Below are 20,552 nucleotides of genomic sequence, written 5' to 3'. Positions count from 1 at the left end.
TTAATGTTCAAAGGTGGGCCCAGAGCTGAGTTTGAGAGTACAGACAAAACAAGAGTTTAATTGAACTGTAAGTGAGAAGAATCTCGATTGGAACAGGAAAGGACTCAACCCTGGAGGGAGTATGTAAGGAGGAGAAATGGGAAGACAGAGGAGGATTCAGAAACTGACAGGATGGTATAACCACTGAGAAATTTTCCCAACAGAGAGTCTAAATGATTTTTTAATTTTAATTTTTTTAATTTTAATTTTCTTAAAAAAGCATTACATGGTTCGTAAGTCAAAATAACCTTGAGGCAAACGGTGAAACATCTTATAAAAGCTACTATCTTAACCATTTTTAAGTATAGATTTCAGTAGTGGTAAGTATATTCACGTTATTGTACAACCAATCTCCAGAACGTCCTCGTCTTACAGACCTGAAACTCTGTACCCATCAAACACCAGCTGCTCATTTCCTCCTCCCTCCAGCCCCTCATAACCACCATTTAACTTTCTGTTTTTGTAAATTTGACTACTTTAGACACATAGTATTTGTCTTTTTGTGGCTTATCTCACTTGACATAATATCCTCAAGGTTCATCCATGTTGTAACATGTGTCAGAATTTCCTTCCTTTTTAAGGTCCCATTGTGTGTCTATACTGCATTTTGTTTATTCATTCATTCATCCATTCATTGATGGACACATTTGGATGGTTTTCACCTTCTGACTGTTGTGAATAGTGCTGCTATGAACATGTGAATTCCTTTTAAAGGCAAAGTTGATAGACCCTTTCCTCCTTAAAACTCTTCGGGTGTCTCCAGGTAGACTTAGAATAAAATCGAAATTCCTATTTGTCTCTTTCTATTTTCGAATCCTATTTCTAAAATCCCTGACGGATCTGGCCTTTGATTCCATCTTGCACTTTGTCCCCCACTCACATATTTTTGGTCACGTGTGCTCCCTTCGGTGGCACAAACCAGTCCTCTGCACCCACCTGGAGTGGGTCCTCTCACTCCTTTCCTTTGAAGTCTGGCTTCTTCTCACTCTCTGGTCTCAGCTTCTGTGTCTGGAATGCCATCATTTTGAAGTGGAACCACTAAAACCGGCTCTCTAATTGCTCTTCCCATCTGCCCCAGGGGCCGTCCCTGACCACCGTACCAAAGGCAACCACCTGATATTCTCTGTTACTGCACTCTCTTTGTTTCCTGGCGTCGACTGAAAAAAATGCACAACCTAAAAGTTGAGAATTGTGTTTTATTCAGAAGACTTTCTGAGGACGTAAGCTCTGGATGCAGCCTCCCCAGGGATCTCTGAGGGACTGCTCCAAAGACCTAAGGGAGGAGCCAGGCTAGATAGGAGTCTTTGCAACAAAGACCAGGTGGTCAGAACATCAAAAGTTTACTGTTCTTTAAAGAAAACCAGACGTCTCAAGTTAATGAATTTAGTGCTTTTCTATGTGCGGGAAGATGCAAGAGTCTGGACTCACTGAAATCATTCCATTGATGCACCTTGGCTCTCTGGGGCCAGCATCCTGTGCTTTCTTATCCTGAGTCCCCTCAGGGTGCACCTTGGGGGCATCTATAATGTGATGGCTTGATGGCTGCAACACCCTTTGTTTACTGATATGGCAGGCAACATTTGTTTCAGGTCCCAGCTTGTGCCTGGAAAGTGTGAAATCGGGGGACGGCTCCTGAGCAACCTTGCCAGGAAAGAACAACCTTGATTTTACTTTTCCCGTCCCTAGTCTCTATTTCCAGTTTTCCCAGTTCATGTTTGGAAATCGTTTGTCTGCACTTAACAAATCAGGGACCCTGGCTTTCCAAGGAAATCTGATGTCAGCTTCAAGGAGCACTTTTCTTGCAAGACCCACCATAGCCTCCAAACACGTGATCTGAATCATGTACTAGAAATCCATGCGGAGAAGGGCAGGGATGGGCTTTGAGTTTCAAGGATGAACTTTGCCTTGCATTTGATTATCCTTTGGGGTCTTGGATTTCAGGCAACACAATTAAGAAGTAAGCGGATCGCCCACTTTGCTGGAGGAAGAATTCTGTGAGCCTCTTAGGCGCGATGGCTGTAATTCAGAGCCGAGATTTCTGCCTTGCGCCCAACACAGCTGGATTTCTAACACTCTCGGAATCCATCTCCCCATAAAATGACCTCTGTGACCAATGAGGTATTAAGTGAACACAGCCAAAGCAATTCAGGCTGTTAGAAGTTGCGTTGAGGCATTTAAATACCAAACAAGCGAATCCTAAATCCCAGCAGAGATAGAACTGAGAGAGTTCTTTCATTATCTGATAGTCAGCAGTTACGATGCGATTTCAAATCAGGACAAAGTGGCTGCCGTTACTGTTTTTTTTTTTTTTACTCTGCCATTACTTTTGTTTTGCTTAGTTTATCTGGAATTAAGCTCCTCATATACGTATCTCCTGCCGAGATCAAGTTCAGTGACAATGGTGAATATTTGAGACTAGCATTAAGAAGCACTGTAAAATAATATATAAAATCCTGAGAAGTCATCTCAGTTCATTAAAAAAAAATCACCCTTTTTTCTGGTCAGGAAATTTTATCCATTCTCTTCACACATGTCATTAGCCTTCTACTGCTTCTGTGGGAAGAGGATTATTTACTGAGATAAATGACTGCCAGCATTTATTGAAAGCTTCTTGCATCCGCATCCCAGACCGTTTGGCTAAGCACTTTACATGCCTTCCCTCACTTAACCCTTCCACAACCACGTGTAACGTGGGCTGGTCCTTATCACTGCACGTGAGGAAGCTGGGGGCCAGACAGCATGAGTTCTGTGTCCTAAGTCACATGTTTTTCAGGATGTTTCTGGGCCAGTTTTGCCCCAAAGCCCTGAACGTCAGGACTGTGCTGAGCAGGGGTGTGGGGTGGGTTCAGAGATAACCAGGCAGAGTCCTTGTTTTGCTAAGACTGTACAGTCCAGTGGGGCGGGCGGGCGTGGGAACATACAGCCTTTACACTGTGTACTAAATACTGAGACGGAGGAAAACACAACCTGTCTTTGGAGCAGATGGGGAGAACTTAGTTTTCAAGAGGAGACACTTGGGCAGTTTTAAAGGGCAGATGGGAAAAGTAGGTCAGCTGAGAAGGCAGGAAAGGGCATCCCAAGCTGGAGGACCTGAACACACCAAGGCATGCAGGAGGGGCCTAGGGGATGGGCAGGGGGCTTGGTGTGGGTGGATTGATGGATCCTCTTGGTGGTAGAGCAAGACAGATAGGCGGGGACCAGGAAGCAGAGGGCCTGAGAAGTGACTGTCCTGAAGTCCCCCTTCTCCTTAGCTCATGGCTAGGAAGGCTTTCTCCGTGTGTGCAGTCGACTTCCTGCCTTGTTTGGTATTTTTAGACCCTGGACCCTGATTGATTCTCACTAGTTATTTACCTAGTACCAGTCAGGAAAACCACTCCGAAAACTTTGACCAGCTCAGGAAAGATGGAGTCATCTGAGGACTGGGGTTTCTCTGAATTTACCCTGGGCAGGTTATTCATGTAACAATGCTAGGCAAGAGAGAACAGTCTAGAAGCAGTCAGGAGTAACAATTACTCATCTATATGTTCATTCACTCATTCATCAAATATTTCTTCGTGCCTTCTCTACGCCAGGCTGAAGGCAAGAAGCATTACAGACGTTATCGTGTATAATGCTTCCCAAATCTCTCCTAAGCAAAGTGTTGTTATACCCACTTACCGATGAGGACCAGGTGCTCAGAGAGCATAAGGCACCTGCTGGGCACGAGGTGCTCCGCCCCCCCCGCCCCCCCCCCCCCCCGCAGCTGCGACGCCAGCACCTCCTCACCACCCCAAGCCGCAAGGACAGCAGCAGCTTATGGCTCAAAGCACGTGGCTGTCGTAACCAGACGCAGACTTTAGAAGTACTCTGTCATCTCAGGCTGATGCAAAGCTGACTTGACCACCCATATTCATATTCATTCGTTCACTCATTTCTCCCACGAGTTCGTGCACACCCACTGGGTGCCAAGCCCCGTGTGGGTGGTGGAGAGAACGCGGATGAGTTGAGTGTATTGATGTGTGAAACACGCACTATGGCTCTCTCTGGCTTATACCACATAAAAGGACTTCATTCCTGTGCCCACTCAGGTGAGGGGCAGAGGCGAAGAAATAGAGGGAGAAATGACTATCTGTAGAGCACCTACTGTATCCCAGGTTCTCTGTCAAATCCTTGACAGGCATCCCCCCTTAGCAACCAAGTGAAGTGGGATGTACTTATCCCTGTTTTAAAGAGCAGGTAACTGATGCCTGGGAAAGTCACAGATTTGCCCAGGGACACCTAGATGGTTTTTGCACCAGGGCAACTTTCTGTTGGGGACTTCTTAACTTTTGTTATGCCAGGAAGACTTTCGGCAGTACTTTGAAACCTTTCTCAGAATAACAACGTTGAATCCTTAAATAAAATGCAGACAATTACAAAAGAAACTGATTATGTTGAAATGTAATTATCAAAATATTTAAACTTTGGAGATGCAATCGTATACGTGCTTCTTTGTGATGAATCTAATAGCATGACGTAGTAGCAGGTTGAATACTAACCATAATTTCAAAGCATAGCAATACCTGGAGATAACAGGATATAAAATGACCTGTGATTTCTGTTGTGGAAAGTCACAGGATATTGGCTGGGCATTGAGGATATTACTGGGGTTTATTCATACATTCATATTTGAAACACATGCTAAATTTCAGTTGAGATTAGTGAATTAAAATCTAATGAGTAAACTTAGAATGCAGTATTTTTCCCATCCAAGCTCTTGGACCCCCGCCCCTCGCCAAAGTTCTGTCCATGGGGGTTGTCTGCGGACACCAGTTTAGGGTACCTGCTTTATGTCATTAATTCTGTTCAGGGAACGCTTGAAAAGGCTTTCCTCTGTGAGTTGCTACCTGAGCACCATGGGGCGATACAAAGGAAGTTATTGATGCAGAGGAGATGGGAGCAGAGGAGAAAAGAAGCTTTGCTGCCTGCTACTATGCGCTGGCATTTTATATCCTGGATCTCGTTTAAGCTGCACTTAAGCACATGAGGAAACTGAAATTCAGAGAAACTCGCCCGCGGTGTCCTGGCTAGTCAACTGCCGAGCTAGGATCTGAACCGAGCCCTGTCCCATTCCAAGCTGCTCAATCGGGCTGAGCATTGGAGGCGCGTCCCATTCCCGCGTGGAAGAGGATGCGCGTGTCTTTATGGAGAGGGGCGGGGAAGTACGAAAGCCTGCACTCAAGGAGGAAAATTGTTCACTTTTGCTTATTTTGTAGCCAAAAGCTGGGTCTCTTGGATCGGGTTCGCCTTTCTAATCCTCGTGGTAGCAATACTAAAGGAAAGCTATTTACCCCTCTGAATGTAGATGCCATAGAAGAAAGTCCTTCTAAAGAACCAAAGCCTGTTGGCTCAAACAATAAAGAGCGTTTCCGCACCGCCTTCCGCATGAAAGCTTACGCTTTCTGGCAGAGTTCTGAAGGTAACGCCCCTCCTCTTCCTCGCCCTGTATCCTCCATCACGTCTCCTTCTCCCACCCTCTTCCTTCCTCTCCTCCCTCCCTCCCTCACCCGTGGAACAACCCTGCAGTTTACAAAGTAGCCCTTTCCTTGCCCTGAACCAGCTTCTGGTTTGTTTTATTCTCAGCCCTTGGGCTGTGATAGGTCCCCACGCTCACTCCAGGAGCAGAGGGCCAGGGCCACCCCATGTGTCTGCACAGCCCCTCTGAGAGCCTCGGACATACATACCAGCCATGGTCCCTAAGGGTGGCCGTGATGAATGCGTTGGCATGGAGGTCACCTTGAAGGATGGATAGGGACCAGGTGCAGAGTGATCTGGCCACCTAGGGATCTCAGCACCCCCGGGGGTGGGAAGAGGTGTGGGAAAAGTACCCCATGGGCACTGTGTGCCCCTTTCACTTGTGAAAAGGGAGGATGAGGGCTCAGAAAGTGACCCCACCCCCCTGAACCCAAGGTCACAAGGATAACAACTGACAGCAAGAACCTGAGCTCAGGTCTGTGTGACAAACACCTCCAAAGGGCCCCTGGGGAACCCTGGAATTCACATCGCCTCCATCCTAGCCTCCTTCCCCGAGCAGCAGTCCTGAGCTGCAGGCACCTCTGACTCAGATGTCTGGATGACGGAAGGGAGATGCTGAGAAAGTCTGCATGACGTCACAACTGGAGAACACGTCGGGGTTTCTGAAGTGGGAGCAGAGACTCGGGAGGTTGAGTTTGGTTGGCTCTGACTGGACCAGGTCCCGGAGTGCTGTGGGCTGCGGTTCACATGTGTGTCTCCCTCCCTCCCAGATGCCGGAGCGGGTGACCCCACAGTGGAAGACAGAGGCTACGGGAATGACTTCCTCATTGAAGACATGATCCCCACCCTGAAGGCCGCCATTCGAGCCGTCAGGTAACGCCCCCTCCTCCTCACCTGTGGGCCTCCCCAGGCCCCAGCTCAGCTCCCACAGGACGTGGTTTTGTAAAGTACTCTTGGGCTTTGGGAAGGTGGGCAGGAAATCCCTCAAGCAACCTCTAAGTCAAGTCCAGGGACTATGTCAGTACTCTAAAGGGGGAGCTGCTGCATTAGCAGGTCATCCTGGGAGACCCCTCCTCTCCATTTTGCAAAAACGTTTCCACAGGCCCCTGACAGTGTTTCTCACTGTCACTCTCTTGTCTGGCTTTGACCACCATTTATTTTAAGGGATGTTGGGGAGGGAGGGTGTATTGACGTGGATTTTTCTTCTTTTATAGGCTTCTTACTCAAAATAGCTTTTCTTCTGTCTGTCTTCATCTAGTTCTTTTTGAATTAGCATTTTCAACAAGATAATCAATGATAGGATTTTTTGGTCTGCTTCAGACAAGACTATAATTCACCATGGCTATTTCTGTTTTGTTTAGAATGCCGCAAGAAAATAAAACTATGCTACTACTTCAAGAAAGCTATGACCGGGATGTGGGCTTATAAGCACTCCACCATGGTGGCAGTGAACTCTAGAAACTAAGTCGGAGCCTCTGAAAACTAGTCGTGATATTTTCAGAAGATTCCCAGTGCAGCAGATCAGGGGAGCACAATAGTTTATAATTAGCGGCCCTCAGCAAAGCCGTGGACCTGGTGCCTCATGACACCGTCCTGTGCAAGGTGCCGGAAATACGGCTGTGTACAAACACAGCTACCTGGATTCAGGACTGGTTGCAAGGTCTTATTCAAAGAAAACCAATGAATGAATCAGTGTCAAGTTCTAGGGAGGTCTCTGCTGCAATGCTTCATGGTCTGGCTTCTGCCCTGTCCTTTTTCAGCCTTGTCGTTGATGCCTTAGTTCAAGGGTTGGCAGAATTTTTCTGTAAAGAGCCAGGTAGTAAATATGTCAGGCTTTATGATCCATAGATCTCTGTTGAATTCAGCTTTGATTTTATAGGGCGGAAGCAGCCATAGACAGTATATAAATGAATGACCATGACTGTGTTCCAGCATAACTTTACTTTCAAAACTAGGCAGGGGACCAGATTTGGCCTGCAAGCCATAGTTCCTGACACCTACCTTACATGGAGCCATGTGAAGGGCAGGCTTAGAAAAATAACACAAAATTGGAAAGGATGGCGAGTTGGATGTACACCGATAGGCCGAAATAGTGTTTAGAGGCTGAAGCCATGGGCTGCGACACACAAAATGAGCCTTGAATGGACCATAAAAAAGACCAGTACAAGTATGAGATGGGAGGGCCTGGGTAGCTATGCTTCCTATTACTGGCCTGTGATTAAAGGTTTTAATTGACACTATGTCCAGTAAGAATTGACCTCGTGATGGGCACTTCAAAGCTCATTAATTTCCTAGGATGACTTTATTGGTTCTCAGGAAGATGGAGGTGAGAGTTCAGCATCTCCAAGTTCTGGGAGCCTCACTTTATTGAGAACCTGAGAAAACTCAGGGAACAGAAGCTAGCTTTCCTCTTCCAGAAGCTCATAAGCCAAAGGATTAAGGAGGCTATTGAGGAAGAGATATGGCAGCTGTCCTCATATAGAAAGCAGTGTGACACAGGATTAGGACCGTGAGCCTTGTCCAAATTGCAGACCTGGGTTTGAGGAAAGCTCTGACATGATTAGCTAGCTGGCCCTGGGAAGATGTCGAAGCTCTCTTGGCCACAGGTGCATCATCTGTGAATCGATATATTAGCAAATTGTTAAAAAATGCACTTAGCTCAGTGTCTGGCATGTCATGAATATGTAATAAGTGTTAGCTCTTATTGTTACTACGAATCTTTTATTATTCACATGAGTAAAAGGAGGTTGTCATGAAGGAGAGATGCCAGCCAGACTAATGCACTGTGGTTCCAAGAGGTAGAACCAGGACCAAGAGTTGAAACTTCTCATGAAGTTGTTTCTCTTTGGTTCTTTTATCCCCCTCGCCCCAGAACTGGCTCATCTTTTATCATAATTTTCTTCACTCTCCACCCTTGATGCACAAATGTCTCTACTTGGCCTTGCAGAATTCTACAATTCCGTCTCTATAAAAAAAAATTCAAGGAGACTTTGAGGCCTTACGACGTGAAGGATGTGATTGAGCAGTATTCCGCGGGACATCTTGACATGCTTTCCAGGATAAAGTACCTTCAGACGAGGTAAGATAGCACCCCTGGAAGAACAGTGCTCTCCTGACTGCTAAGGAATCAGACAGGAGTCAGACAGAGCCAGGTAGACCTTATAGCTGAGGGTGAAAGGCCTTCACTAATCCACAATGCAGGGGAGACATTTTAAGAACAAACATATTCATCAAACATGAATGTCAAGGCCAACCAACACCAGACCAGACAGGCTGGGAAGAATCTCTGTGACATTGGCACCACCAAGATCAACACCCTAATCAGGCCTCATGGAGAGAAAGACATCTGCCCTACTGGCCCTTGACTATGCTGCTTTGGATGTTGCCAACAAAATTGGGATTACCTAAAATGAGTCCAGTTGACTAATTTTAAATATCAATTTTCACCCAATTAAAAGTTCATCGTGTTATTTATACTAGTAAAAATATGGAAACGTCATTGATTCCCGCAGAGGGAAGAGAATGAATTTCTTTCCTCTCTTTTCATGTAAAGCTCTTTGTAATTCAGTTCCCCGTCTCTGTGTGCTCTCTTTCAGAATAGATATGATTTTCACCCCTGGACCTCCATCTACTCCGAAACATAAGAAGTCTCAGAAAGGGGCAGTGTTCACCTACCCATCCCAGCAATCTCCCAGGTGGGGCCCGTGGTCGTTGACGGACACGTCATGGGGTGCCAAAGCCCACGGAGCATCCCTAGCCGCAGATCTCAGCTGGGTTTACGGTGGGATGAGGTTGCCACTCCCCTAAACAAGATGAAGAGAAAGAGTTTGAAGCCTGTTCCGACCTGTGGCCGTGTGAGGGGCTTCTGTACGAAAGACTTGCAGTGCCTCTACCTGGACCCTCTGGTGACACGTCTTTATGTGGCTGTTGGAAATGAAATGGTTTGCTTGTTATAAAACAAAAGGAGACATGAGTGTTATTGGAACTAAAGGATACTTCATGTTAGCAGAGCCCAAGCCCAAGGTCAGCTGTTTTGGCTTTTCCTGTGTCATCACTCACAGAGCCCGAGGAGGAAATCGGATGTCAGGTCTCTAACAACCTTGTAACAGGTAGAGCTCTGTCTCTCAACAAGAGCAGCTCTGCTCTCCCTCAAAAAATATTTGAGAATTGTCTTTTTCTCGGTCCTTATGAACAAGGAGCCATCCTTTAGAAAGTCAACCGTAAAAGAAATGTGCACTTCTTTATTCCCAGATGTCTTCGAGGCAGGTAACATGAGTGAAGGGAGGTAGGTGTAAGAAATATTATGCACCTTAAAATAATAAGGCTCCTTATTATTAAAGAAGGAAGAGCATATAAGGAGGATGATATACGGCATCTCATCTTCCGCCTCAGTCCTGGGGATAGAGTAGCAAAGCGTGCATCACAGGGCTTGAAAGAGCACGTCCCCCATCCCAACGAGGTAATTGCTACTTTGTTCTGCTGTTGCTAATTTTATGTCAGAAGACCCTCTGTTTCCAAGTCATCTCATTTCTCAAGAAAAGCTGCATATCCAGATTTGATGTGAAAGTCCCCATTTTTGAGATGGCTTCGATGTTTAGAACCCTGTGCAAGCCAAGGAAAACAGGGGTGGGCTGGACTCAGCACACAGGCCACCAGTTTTTGACATCTGCTGTAATTCAAGACTGCTCAGCCCAAGACAGACCAGGCACTTAGCAAAAGTCCGTAGCCTGGAGAGAAACACCAGCTGCCTAGAAAGTGCCAGACACGAATGTCTTCGAGCAATAGCTAGGTGCCCTGAAAACTCTCTTCTACATAGAGCAATATTGAAACTAACTGGAGTTTAGGCAGATATGAACTGCGCCTGGCCAAGGAGCAATCCTGTTACCCACGAATATCATCCTTTGCATCTGTTTTCCAGTCTTAACAAAATGGAACAGATGAAATAGTGGTCCCCGCTGTGTAGAATTTCAGAGATGAGACAACCCGTCTCTCAGTCATCTGAGACAGAAGGGCCAAGGAACATAATTTAAAGGAATCAAACTCTGGGCACAGTTAGGTGCTTTAATAACCTTGACACAAAGCTTCATAAGAGAAGCTTAATATGCAGCTTCAGGACTTCCCTGGCAGTCCAGTGGTTAAGACTCTACACTTCCACGGCAGGGGGCAGCCTATATGTGTGTGTGTGTATATATATATTTTCAGCTTCACATTTTCCTGCAGTAAACATGGTAAGCATGAGATGTCCCTGTTGAAGACAGGAAAATGCTGGCCTTTCCCGATGTCCATGCACCTCCAGAGTTGCGTGGCCTTTTCCAGACTATGTCAGCCTGAGCACAAGAAGAATAGTTCCAGGGGCCTCAGCCCACCTAGCTGAAATGACCTTGCAAAGCAAAAATAGATATCACGATCTTACAGGCACTGTGGGCTCTTTCCTAGGAATGAACCATACGTGGCCAGACCATCCACATCAGAAACTGAAGACCAAAGCATGATGGGGAAGTTTGTGAAAGTTGAAAGGCAGGTAGGTCCTTCCTTTCTCTCACCAAAAAAAAAAAGGATGTGAAATTTATTTTCAAATGTCATTTTTTTCATAGGGAGATAACATACTTGAGAATCTACCATTCATAAAAGAATCTGGAAATGAAATCCCCTATTTAGTGCTTTACTGGCTGGGTGATCACATGCAAGTGAATTAATTATTCTGAGCCTCAGTTTCCTCATCTGTAAAATGGGGCTTTTAATGCCTCATTAGGTTGCCATGAGGATTAAATCATGATACCTGTAAATATCTAGAATATAGCTGGCACACAGTAAACACTCAACAAATGATAGCTACTATTATCATGAACTTCACGGTGTTTAAGGAATGTTGGTGACCTTCTCCACATTTATTTGTAACCCTCCATCCCTGAAAGTTTGGGTCAATGTGTGGCCTGTGTGAAGGGGCCTGGAGGAGGGCAGGCTGTGGGTGGGGTTCATTCAGGGCAGAAAGAAACCCATTCAGTCACAGTACTCCAGGTTGCCTGCCTCTCGTTTCCGCAGTAAGGCAGCTTGTACTTCAGCATCATTTGCCCAGCTTTGCACTAGATAAACAGCACTGTCAATTTCCTTTTGGATTCCTATCAATCTTTTTATTTTATTCATAACCGAAAATTGGAACTGTGCAGGAGAGGCAAAAGAAAATTTGAATGATTATTCATTCTTGGTATACCAAGAATATCCTTTTCCATTTAAAATATTTAATTTGTCATGTCAGCTCTTCCATTTACCTGCTCTGTGACGTTTGATGAGTTACTTCATCTCTCTGTGCCTCTATTTCCTCACCTGGAAAAACAGAGAGAATAATAGTATCCACCTCCTAGGGCTGTTATGAAAATTAAATAAGTTAATATCTTTAAAGAGCATGCTAACTGCTGGATAAGTATTAGTTATTGTTAAGGCTTGGGTACCAGCTCAGCCCTTACCTGATTCTATGCTTTGTGTCTTCATCTGTAAGAAAGGATGGTAGACCTGCCTGCCGTGTTTCCTGATGAGTTCTGAACTGTCATAGAAAGAACATCCCATGTACGCACGTACATACTCTTGCATCTGTGCATGCAACGATTTCAATACGTTCTCAGTTTTGTAGTTAGGACCAGATGCAGCTTATCTCAGTGTGTCTTCCACTGGCCTCCAAGGCCCCTAGGCAGGGCGTCCAGGTCGGAGAAGCTCAATGCTTGCTAACCACTGCCCTTGTATCTTGGGCTCACATCACCAGGTAGAGGAAACGTGCACAAGCAGCCTAGATCCTCCTGTAAGGGGACATTTGCAAACTGAGAACTCCTGCTTCTGGGCCCGGACAGCAGCAGGAAGGCCACCTCCTCCTCGGGTAGAACTTGTCCTCCAACCATCTGTCTGCTTCCGGCTTTCTGGAAAGTCCTTGCCCTGGTGTTTTTGTGTTTTTGTTTTTGTTTTAGATGAGCCTGAATACATGTGCAAGGCTCAAAATCAAGAAGCACGAAATAGTTAACTGTTATGATGATTACGACTTCCAAGAGCCCCATCCCTTCCTGAAAAGTAGATGCTACAGGTTTTCCTCCCCACCAGTGACAGCTCCTCGCAGGCCTGGAGAAAACAGTGATTCCCGGTTCCTTGTATTTTCCAGGTTCACGACATGGGGAAGAAACTGGATTTCCTGGTAGACATGCACATGCAGCACATGGAGCGGCTGCAGGTCCACGTCACCGACTTCTACCCGACCAAGGGGACCTCCTCGCCAGCCGAGGCAGAGAAGAAAGAGGACCAAAGGGATTCGGATTTGAAAACCATCATTTGTAACTATTCCGAGACAGGTGACCCCGACGCCCCCTACAGCTTCCACCAGGTGCCCATTGACAAAGTCGGCCCCTATGGGTTTTTTGCCCACGATCCTGTGAACCTGCCCCGAGGGGCACCCAGTTCCGGGAAGGTTCACACCACCCTTTCCTCCTCGGCAGCCACCTATGCGGAAAGGCCCACCGTCCTGCCTATCTTGACTCTCCTCGACTCCCGAGGGAGCTACCATTCCCAGGCTGAACTGCACAGCCCCTTCTCGGACCGGGTCTCCCCCCGCCAGAGACGCAGCATCACCCGGGACAGCGACACGCCCCTGTCCCTGATGTCTGTCAACCACGAGGAGCTGGAACGCTCTCCAAGTGGCTTCAGCATCTCCCAAGAGAGAGACGATTATGTGTTTGGCCCGAGCGGGGGATCGAGCTGGATGAGGGAGAAACGGTACCTCGCCGAGGGTGAGACCGACACAGACTCAGACCCCTTCACACCCAGCGGCTCCATGCCTTTGTCGTCCACGGGGGACGGTATTTCCGATTCGATATGGACCCCTGCCAACAAGCCCACTTAAAAGGGGTCGTGGGCTGACTCCTCCTTGTAACGTAGACAGACTTTGTATAGCTCACTTGCTCTCACACCCGCCATGTACCCGTGAGATCACCAGTGGCTGCGTTAAACGCATGCATGTCTGTGGTGGCCCCACCTGGGCGGGGCTTGTCGTGGCCTTTTTCCTCCCCAGGTCGCCACAATGAAGCCGCTTCCTTTCAAGCATGGTTTGCATGACTTTACACTATATAAATGGTACCGCTAACCTCTTTAGGATACACATTTATCTGCTGTTCTTACTTTGAATCATGACTGGACCAGTACAGGGAGAAATTACTGATGAGCCGTGCTCTGTGTCTATGTGGTTGGCTGGTTTGGGTTTTGGTTTGGTGAGCAGAGAAAGTCGTTTACTTTGTTTCTCATATCCCTGCCCCTTTGTGTAAAACACTCCAATGATTAACTGTTTTCTAAAGCAAGCAAATAATTCTCCCAACAAAAATGCGTTGCGTGACCGATGAGGTTGCCTCCTGAGCTAAAACGTGAGGACAAGAGCGAGATAGTCATCACGTCTCCAAAATCAAGAATTTAAAACATTATTTTATTAAGGAAAAGCTGTGAAAACCTTCCAGAAGCTCTCAGAGGAACCTTACTTGGTCTGTCATTGTCAACTCTTGTGTCCCAGTTTCCTCATCTATAAAAGGTGGTGGCAAGTGTAACATTTCGGATGAGTTGTGAACAGGCAGGGAGAAAACACACACACATACACACACACACACATTAAAATAGTTCCCAATTTATGTAGCCAAAGATAACAAAATTTATCAGCAGTGGGTTTCCCCGCAGGGCAGGAGTCAAGTTCAGTGCCTTCAAAATGAGGTTCCAACTCACATTCCTCCCATGATACCTGTACAAAATATCCATCTCAGATAGCAACTAGAGTCAAGGGGGTACGCAGAAATTATCTGGTCCAAGACCTTCCTTGTACAAATGAGAAACCTTAGGCCTAGGTGAAGAGATATGATTGGGGTGACTCCATTGTCTCCCAGGAGAGCTGGAATTCAAAGCCCAGTCAGCTGACTTGCTCCAGGCCCTGGTCTCCTCCCACCACACTGCTCTGCAGTTGTCACAGTGGGACCCAGAAGTTGTGCAAGCTACCTGTACTCTATATTGTGTGGAAAGCACTCATGATACCATTTATCCAAGCGGGAGGGGGATGTCTGCTTTCATTGCAAAACAGGCTTGTTTGATGTTTTGCATTTTGGATCCAGAAAAAATAATAATACAAGGAAGCTACAACATTTATTAATATGCAAATAGATAAAATTTCTGGAACCATCCAGTTTTACTCCTCTAGATTTTTTAAACCACACATAGCTGTGAGGCTAGCTAAAGTGTAAGCAGACAGGCTGGAGCTCACTGTCCTACTGTATAAGTATTAACATGAATCACAAGCCATCCTGTTAGGAGATGTCGCTACTCTGAAACACGTTAATGGAAAAGGTTTCCATTAGGCTTGGGCTAATTAGCTAAATGATTACACTGCAGTGCTATTGTCTCATTCTTTTCATACGTCTAAGCCTGGTTGTGGATGGTTGCCATGACGACTATCAAGATGTTTGAAATGGCCTAAACGAGTGTCTGCATCCCACCGATGTTCTCCCTTGCTGTCTTGTCGAGAGCCATAGTAGCTGTGGCAGACACAAGGTTGATGGTTGCATACTACCTAATGCAGGGATCTTACACTCTATTGAAGAGAGGAGCGCCTTCCTCAGAGATTGGTTTCTTTCAACCCATGTGTCAACAGATATCATGTAAAAGGCTCAGAGTACAGTAGGAATGAAGGGTCGGCCCCTGACTTTAGGAACTTACAACCAAAGCCTGAAGTCCCTGGCATTGTGAATGGTAGAAAAGGGGTTTTACGTGGAGAGCCCCACGAATGGATGGGTGTTGACCTTCAAGTCTGAGGTAGGAAATTCACAAGAATGAGCACGTACATCAGATATGAAACTCCCCTCCCCCATTGCTTGCCATTTGACTTTCTGACAGTCTGAAGGGCAAAGGTCATTTGATCCTCCTCCTGGCCCCCTTCAATATGGCTGCAAGTGCCATCGAGGTTGATGACCTAAGAAACCTTACGCCCCTTCCTTAGGACTTGGTTCTTGCTTCTGACCTTCCAAGAATCTTTCATCAGAAATGATTACGCTACCTACCATCTAACATGCCAATTATTTTTCTAACTTATTAATATTCCTGCAGAACCTACTGGCCTCAGTATCTTACAAATAGAGGCATTTTCCAGGAACTCACTGGAGTACCCAGCTGGAAGAGTGAGACATTCTCATCCTCAAGCTAAAAATAGTTACCATGGATCTAAAGTTAGAGGATTACCTTAGGTTCTTTTAATAACTGGCAAAGAATTGGAATCTGTGTTATGTTTCAAACCATAAGAGGGCAATCTAGCTTCCCTGCTGGGTCACAAAGCCAGGATGGCAGGTGATTACATAGCTCCAATGCAGTATGTTGTCTTTATCAGTAGACAAAGACAAATTACATTTTCATGAACAAATAAATGATAAGAATCTTAAGAGCTATTCTTTCCTATCTAAGAAAAAAAAAGATCTTCTGGAATATTCTGTTTTGATATTCCTTTAAAAAAAAACAAAAACGAAAACACATTCCAGGAATGCAAACCAAACCTACTCAAGTTGCCTGCCCACAGACGACGTCATTGACATGGCTGGCACTGATGAAGTAGAAATTCAGGGTCTGGGATTGAACATAAATTATTGCGAGAAACAGTGTCCTTCCACAAACATGTTTTTTGTCAAACAAAAACCAGCATGATGGAATAATCCAACAGAGTTGGTAAATAACACAGCCCAAGATTATTCTACTTCAGATATACCAATGGTTCTGAAGCTTGCCCAAGAAATTGCAATAGTTTCATTGGAACTCCATGGAATAGTGACACGTTAATTCCATCATAAAAACTAAGCATGATTTTCTCAAGGGAAACTATGATCTCATTATATGTATCCAGTCCCTGTGTGTCACAATGTGATATATGCAAAATTTAAGAGGTCATCTTTTAGCAGGATCGACATTAATGAGATAAATCCACTCTCCAAATTTTAGATGAAAGGTGATCCTGTTGGGCTGAGAAGATCGTACTTGAGATCAGTTTTGAGTTTTGACTATCAAAGACTAGCACACAAGCAAATACTGAAAGCTTTTGTTTGTGTGTGTGTGTGTGTGTGTGTGTGTGTGTGTGTGAGAGGAAATGAAAAAAGAACCAAATTGAGAAAGTTCTTTTCACTAACTGTGTTTGCTCTGGAAACTGAGAGATTAGACTTATTAGACGTGGCATTGATGTTATAAAGCTCTAGTTGTCATGAAAACGTAGCCAGAAAATCCCAAGGCATACTGTAGGTCAAACGAGCTCCTTAATCAACAGTATGCCTCTAATGCCTATTTTGTGCAAGGCAGTTCCTAGACACTGTAAGGTCAAAGAATAACTACGCATAGAAAATGTGAATATAACAGGAGCTGCTCATAACTGGCCAAGATCATCGTCATAATTCCATGCCACTCTAATGAGCTCAATAAAAACATTCCTTTGTTTATTCGCTTACAAGATAGGTTAAGCACCACTGTCTTCTAGGCACTGCACAATGTACCAGAAATTCAAAGATAAGAAAAATACAGCGTGCCATTAAAAAGCTAGGAATTTGGTGACCTTGAATTATTAAAGGTCCCTTCAAACTCTGTCTACCAGAAGTGGAAGGAAGCTGCTTTCATCCCTGAAGACAACCCTGTATAGATGGGAATGCTTCCTAGGCTGGAATCAGTGAGAGATTGAACATGGAAGAAAGTGAAAGCAAAAATTCTGCGTCAAAGTGGTAATGACCCCATCAGCTCAGGGAAGGCTGAATGGTTATATGGGAACTTTGAGTTTGGGTTCAACGCTTTAGACTTTATAGCTTCAGGTAAGCTGTGGAAGAAGGAGTTTCTAAAGTTTCCGAGAAGGTTCTTGGAGAAATCAGCTTTCTCTTCATCTCCAAATCCCTACCATGATTGAAACCAGACAAGGAGCTGAGCTACTTCCATTTCATGGTGTTGACCAAGAGATGCTTATAGTAAAGACCAAAATATAGCCTCTGCTTCAAAAGAAAAATGTCACTCTGCTTCTGGAAAACTGCAGATTAGATTCTCCTGGGGCAAGAGAAGAAACGTGTCTACTGTCCTAAGACGTCAACTGCACTTTGGGAAGTGCACCCTAGGCTTCCTCCAGAAGATGCCACGTAACTACTCTTTGTTTTCCTTGAATACACACCCAGGGCACCCAGAACCGCAAGGATTGTCTTTGCTTTCCGAACCCCGGGCATCCTGAGGAACCTGCCCCGTGTCCTCACTTGTCTTTGAAGGCTTGCTTGTTTCAGGACAAACTTTTAAACAGACTCTAAGTCCTTTCTTTGTATTCACGTCAACCCAGAGTTCTTATGTTACTGATACTACACTATTTAAAACTGAGCCAACTGTCCCCTAAATCGGGTAGCAGGTATCACGATGCCCAAGTCAAAACATGTTAGGGACCAGGCCATCTGCATAGCTTTAGTGCTTTAGGAAACCAGTGATGGAAAATGCCAAAGAGCTCGGAAAGCTATAGAGATGCCCTGGATGAAAATTTGAGTTATATTCAAATGTGTTTGGCTTTTCTGGCATGTTTTAATTTCCTAAAGAGATAATTCATAGAGGTAAATCCCCTAGTACAGTGACTGCCATACCAAGGGGACTGTTATTCATGTTCTTTTTTACAGTATATGTGGACTCCATTGCCTGAGTCTTTGGTATTACTCATGAACTCTAAATTTACACTAGAAAATCTTTTTTAGAGGAAGAGTGGTGAAGATACATTTCCAATTTTTACACGACAAAATCAGGCACTTTCACGATTGCTATTTAAATAAGGACATCTCTAGAAATAAAAATGCTTACTTTTTCCATCAAAATAAGGAAGAGCAGGAATGTTGAAATGAGGAGGGCAGGACTGTTGGATCCCAGTGGTTGCGTTGTGGCAGTTCGATTGGACACACAATACCAGGTACTGCACCACTGTCTCCAAGGATAATTTTAGGACGTAAAGCTGTAAGAGCAGGAATTTCTTTAAATGTAAAGAAATGAATGGTTTCACTGAGGAAATTCAACCGTGCCATGATGTCTGTCAGACAAATGCTAGCAACGAGTGGAGAAGTTCCAAGGAAGAATTTAAGTTTGCTGAAACCCTCCCCAGGGGGCTTCGTTCTCAGTTTTGAGCAACCTCAACTCTGGCATTCCTGCAGGAAAACTGTGACTAGTATTCTGTTTTATTATCATAGACGGAGGGAGGTATAATTTCATAGATTCTTAGATGCTCAGAGCGAGAAGAGACCTGAATCACACAGAACACCCACCTCTCTTTTTATATCGGGAAGCAGAGGCTCAGAGCAAAGGGAGTCACACTTAATTGACCAGTGACTGAATGAGTGAGTGGGTAGCAGAATCTAGAACTCAGGTCTCCTAACTCCTGGTCCAGATGTTGGAGATCAAAAACTAAAAGTGAAATACCCAGTGAGAACTAAGTGTTACTGTTGAGCCCAGGAGATGAGAGAGAACTTCCTGGTCCCCTGGAGAAACTGTGAAACCAGACACATGTGTTGGGACCTCTTCCCGTCTCTGGAATATGATTGATGATCCCATGCCTTGAAAGATGACATCGTTCTTTCTTCCAAAATCCTGCTATGTTCAAAAGCCATAGACATACCGCTGCTGCTGTGTGCAGTTGAGGAAAGGAAGGAAGAACACTCCTCCCCTCCACTCCCCTAACCTCTCCTGATTTGTCCTCTCTTTGTCCTGCCAAGCTTAGCTTGCTTCAGCTCTTTGGTCCATCACTTGGACTCATTCAGCTCCAGTCATGCCTCAGAGTATATCCTTATAATTATATCCTTCTCTGTCAGCCAGTTTACCAGGATTTCTCCTTGAAAAAACATGTATGGGCTTGATTTTAGGAAGTGGGATGTGATTTCTTTGGGGAAGTATATGACCCCAAGTTAGCAGGTCTATTCAAGTTGTCCCTGTGCCCTGGGATCTCTGGGTCCCACCTGGGCACAGCCTGGTTCCTCCTGCTTTGTCCCAGAGGATGTGTGTCTTGAAGATATCTTACATTCCTATAACTAGAAAATTATTTTAGGAAGTAAATAGGCCTCTGCTGATTCAAATGAGGGTTTCCGTAGTTGGTTTCCACTTATGTTGTGCTGGGGATAGATTTTCCAGAACTTGGCAGGGCTCCCCCACAGCCCTTGTTAAACCCAGTAGCAGGATGTTCAGTTCTCCTGAGTCAGGCTGAGCCAGGAGCTCCTAGGAGATAGAAAGAAAGGTAGTCAAGTTCTTGGATGGCAATAGGTGATCCAGTGATTTTAAAGACTGTCATCCTACCTAAGTCTTAGTCTTCACATAGCATCATTCTGGGGTTAACATAAGTTTCAGAGAGAAATAAGTTAAAAGTGGACTCTATGTAAGAAAAACCTGACAGTGACTTATAATTAAGCCATCAAAAGCCTTGCCCAGGGGTTAGGGATATGTTTGTAATTCCTCTTAGACGTCTCAAATGGACTACAATTTGATGCCTAAGAGTAATGCAAAATGAGAGCATGTTTTCTTTCAATGTTCTATTCTTTCCCTCTGTCCACAAGACTGAGGTCAGGGAAGGGGAGGGGAACTCACCCTAAGCTCTCTTTATGAGCCGCATGTGACCTAATAGTTCTCTCTTGACTTCATGCAATTCTCATCACAGCGCCACCGAGGAGATGTTACTGTTTCCATCTTACAGAGGAGAAAGCGGAAGCTGAGAGGGAGAAGACCTTAACCAAGAGCCATGTACCTCCAAAGCCCGTTCTTCCTCCCCATCCCAGGTCTCCCAGTTCAGTGGAAATGCTCCCAAATCATGCCCTGTGGTCCTGCCCAAAGCCTCACCCTCCTGTACCCCATCACCTTTATGGGAAAATGATCGCAGTCCTCTTGTTTCCCTGGAGAGAAGAGTGATCCTTGCATCAACTGTTCCCCTTGTTATTCGCCAGGTCCTGCTTGTTCCTTTGAGTGGTTTCACAATCCAGCTGTCAGTGGCAGAGAGT

General features: G+C 45.2%; 1 protein-coding gene across 1 annotated transcript in view; it reads left to right on the top strand.

Moving 5' to 3' along the window:
- The window catches only part of KCNQ3 (potassium voltage-gated channel subfamily Q member 3), a 294,456-nt gene extending 280,921 nt beyond the window's left edge, over positions 1–13,535 (top strand). The window contains exons 10-15 of the mRNA XM_057735559.1: positions 5,274–5,476; positions 6,303–6,405; positions 8,480–8,611; positions 9,129–9,227; positions 10,969–11,053; positions 12,677–13,535. Of these exons, the coding sequence (XP_057591542.1) occupies positions 5,274–5,476; positions 6,303–6,405; positions 8,480–8,611; positions 9,129–9,227; positions 10,969–11,053; positions 12,677–13,411 (1,357 nt within the window). The 3' untranslated portion in view covers positions 13,412–13,535. The remainder of the gene's footprint in view (positions 1–5,273; positions 5,477–6,302; positions 6,406–8,479; positions 8,612–9,128; positions 9,228–10,968; positions 11,054–12,676) is intronic.
- The last annotated feature ends 7,017 nt before the right edge of the window (positions 13,536–20,552 follow it).

The sequence above is a fragment of the Hippopotamus amphibius genome, chromosome 5 (assembly GCF_030028045.1).
Source record: "Hippopotamus amphibius kiboko isolate mHipAmp2 chromosome 5, mHipAmp2.hap2, whole genome shotgun sequence".
Classification (NCBI taxonomy): domain Eukaryota; kingdom Metazoa; phylum Chordata; class Mammalia; order Artiodactyla; family Hippopotamidae; genus Hippopotamus; species Hippopotamus amphibius.
The sequence above is the reverse complement of the archived record's forward strand: the minus strand, read 5'-3'. Positions and strand labels throughout refer to the sequence as shown.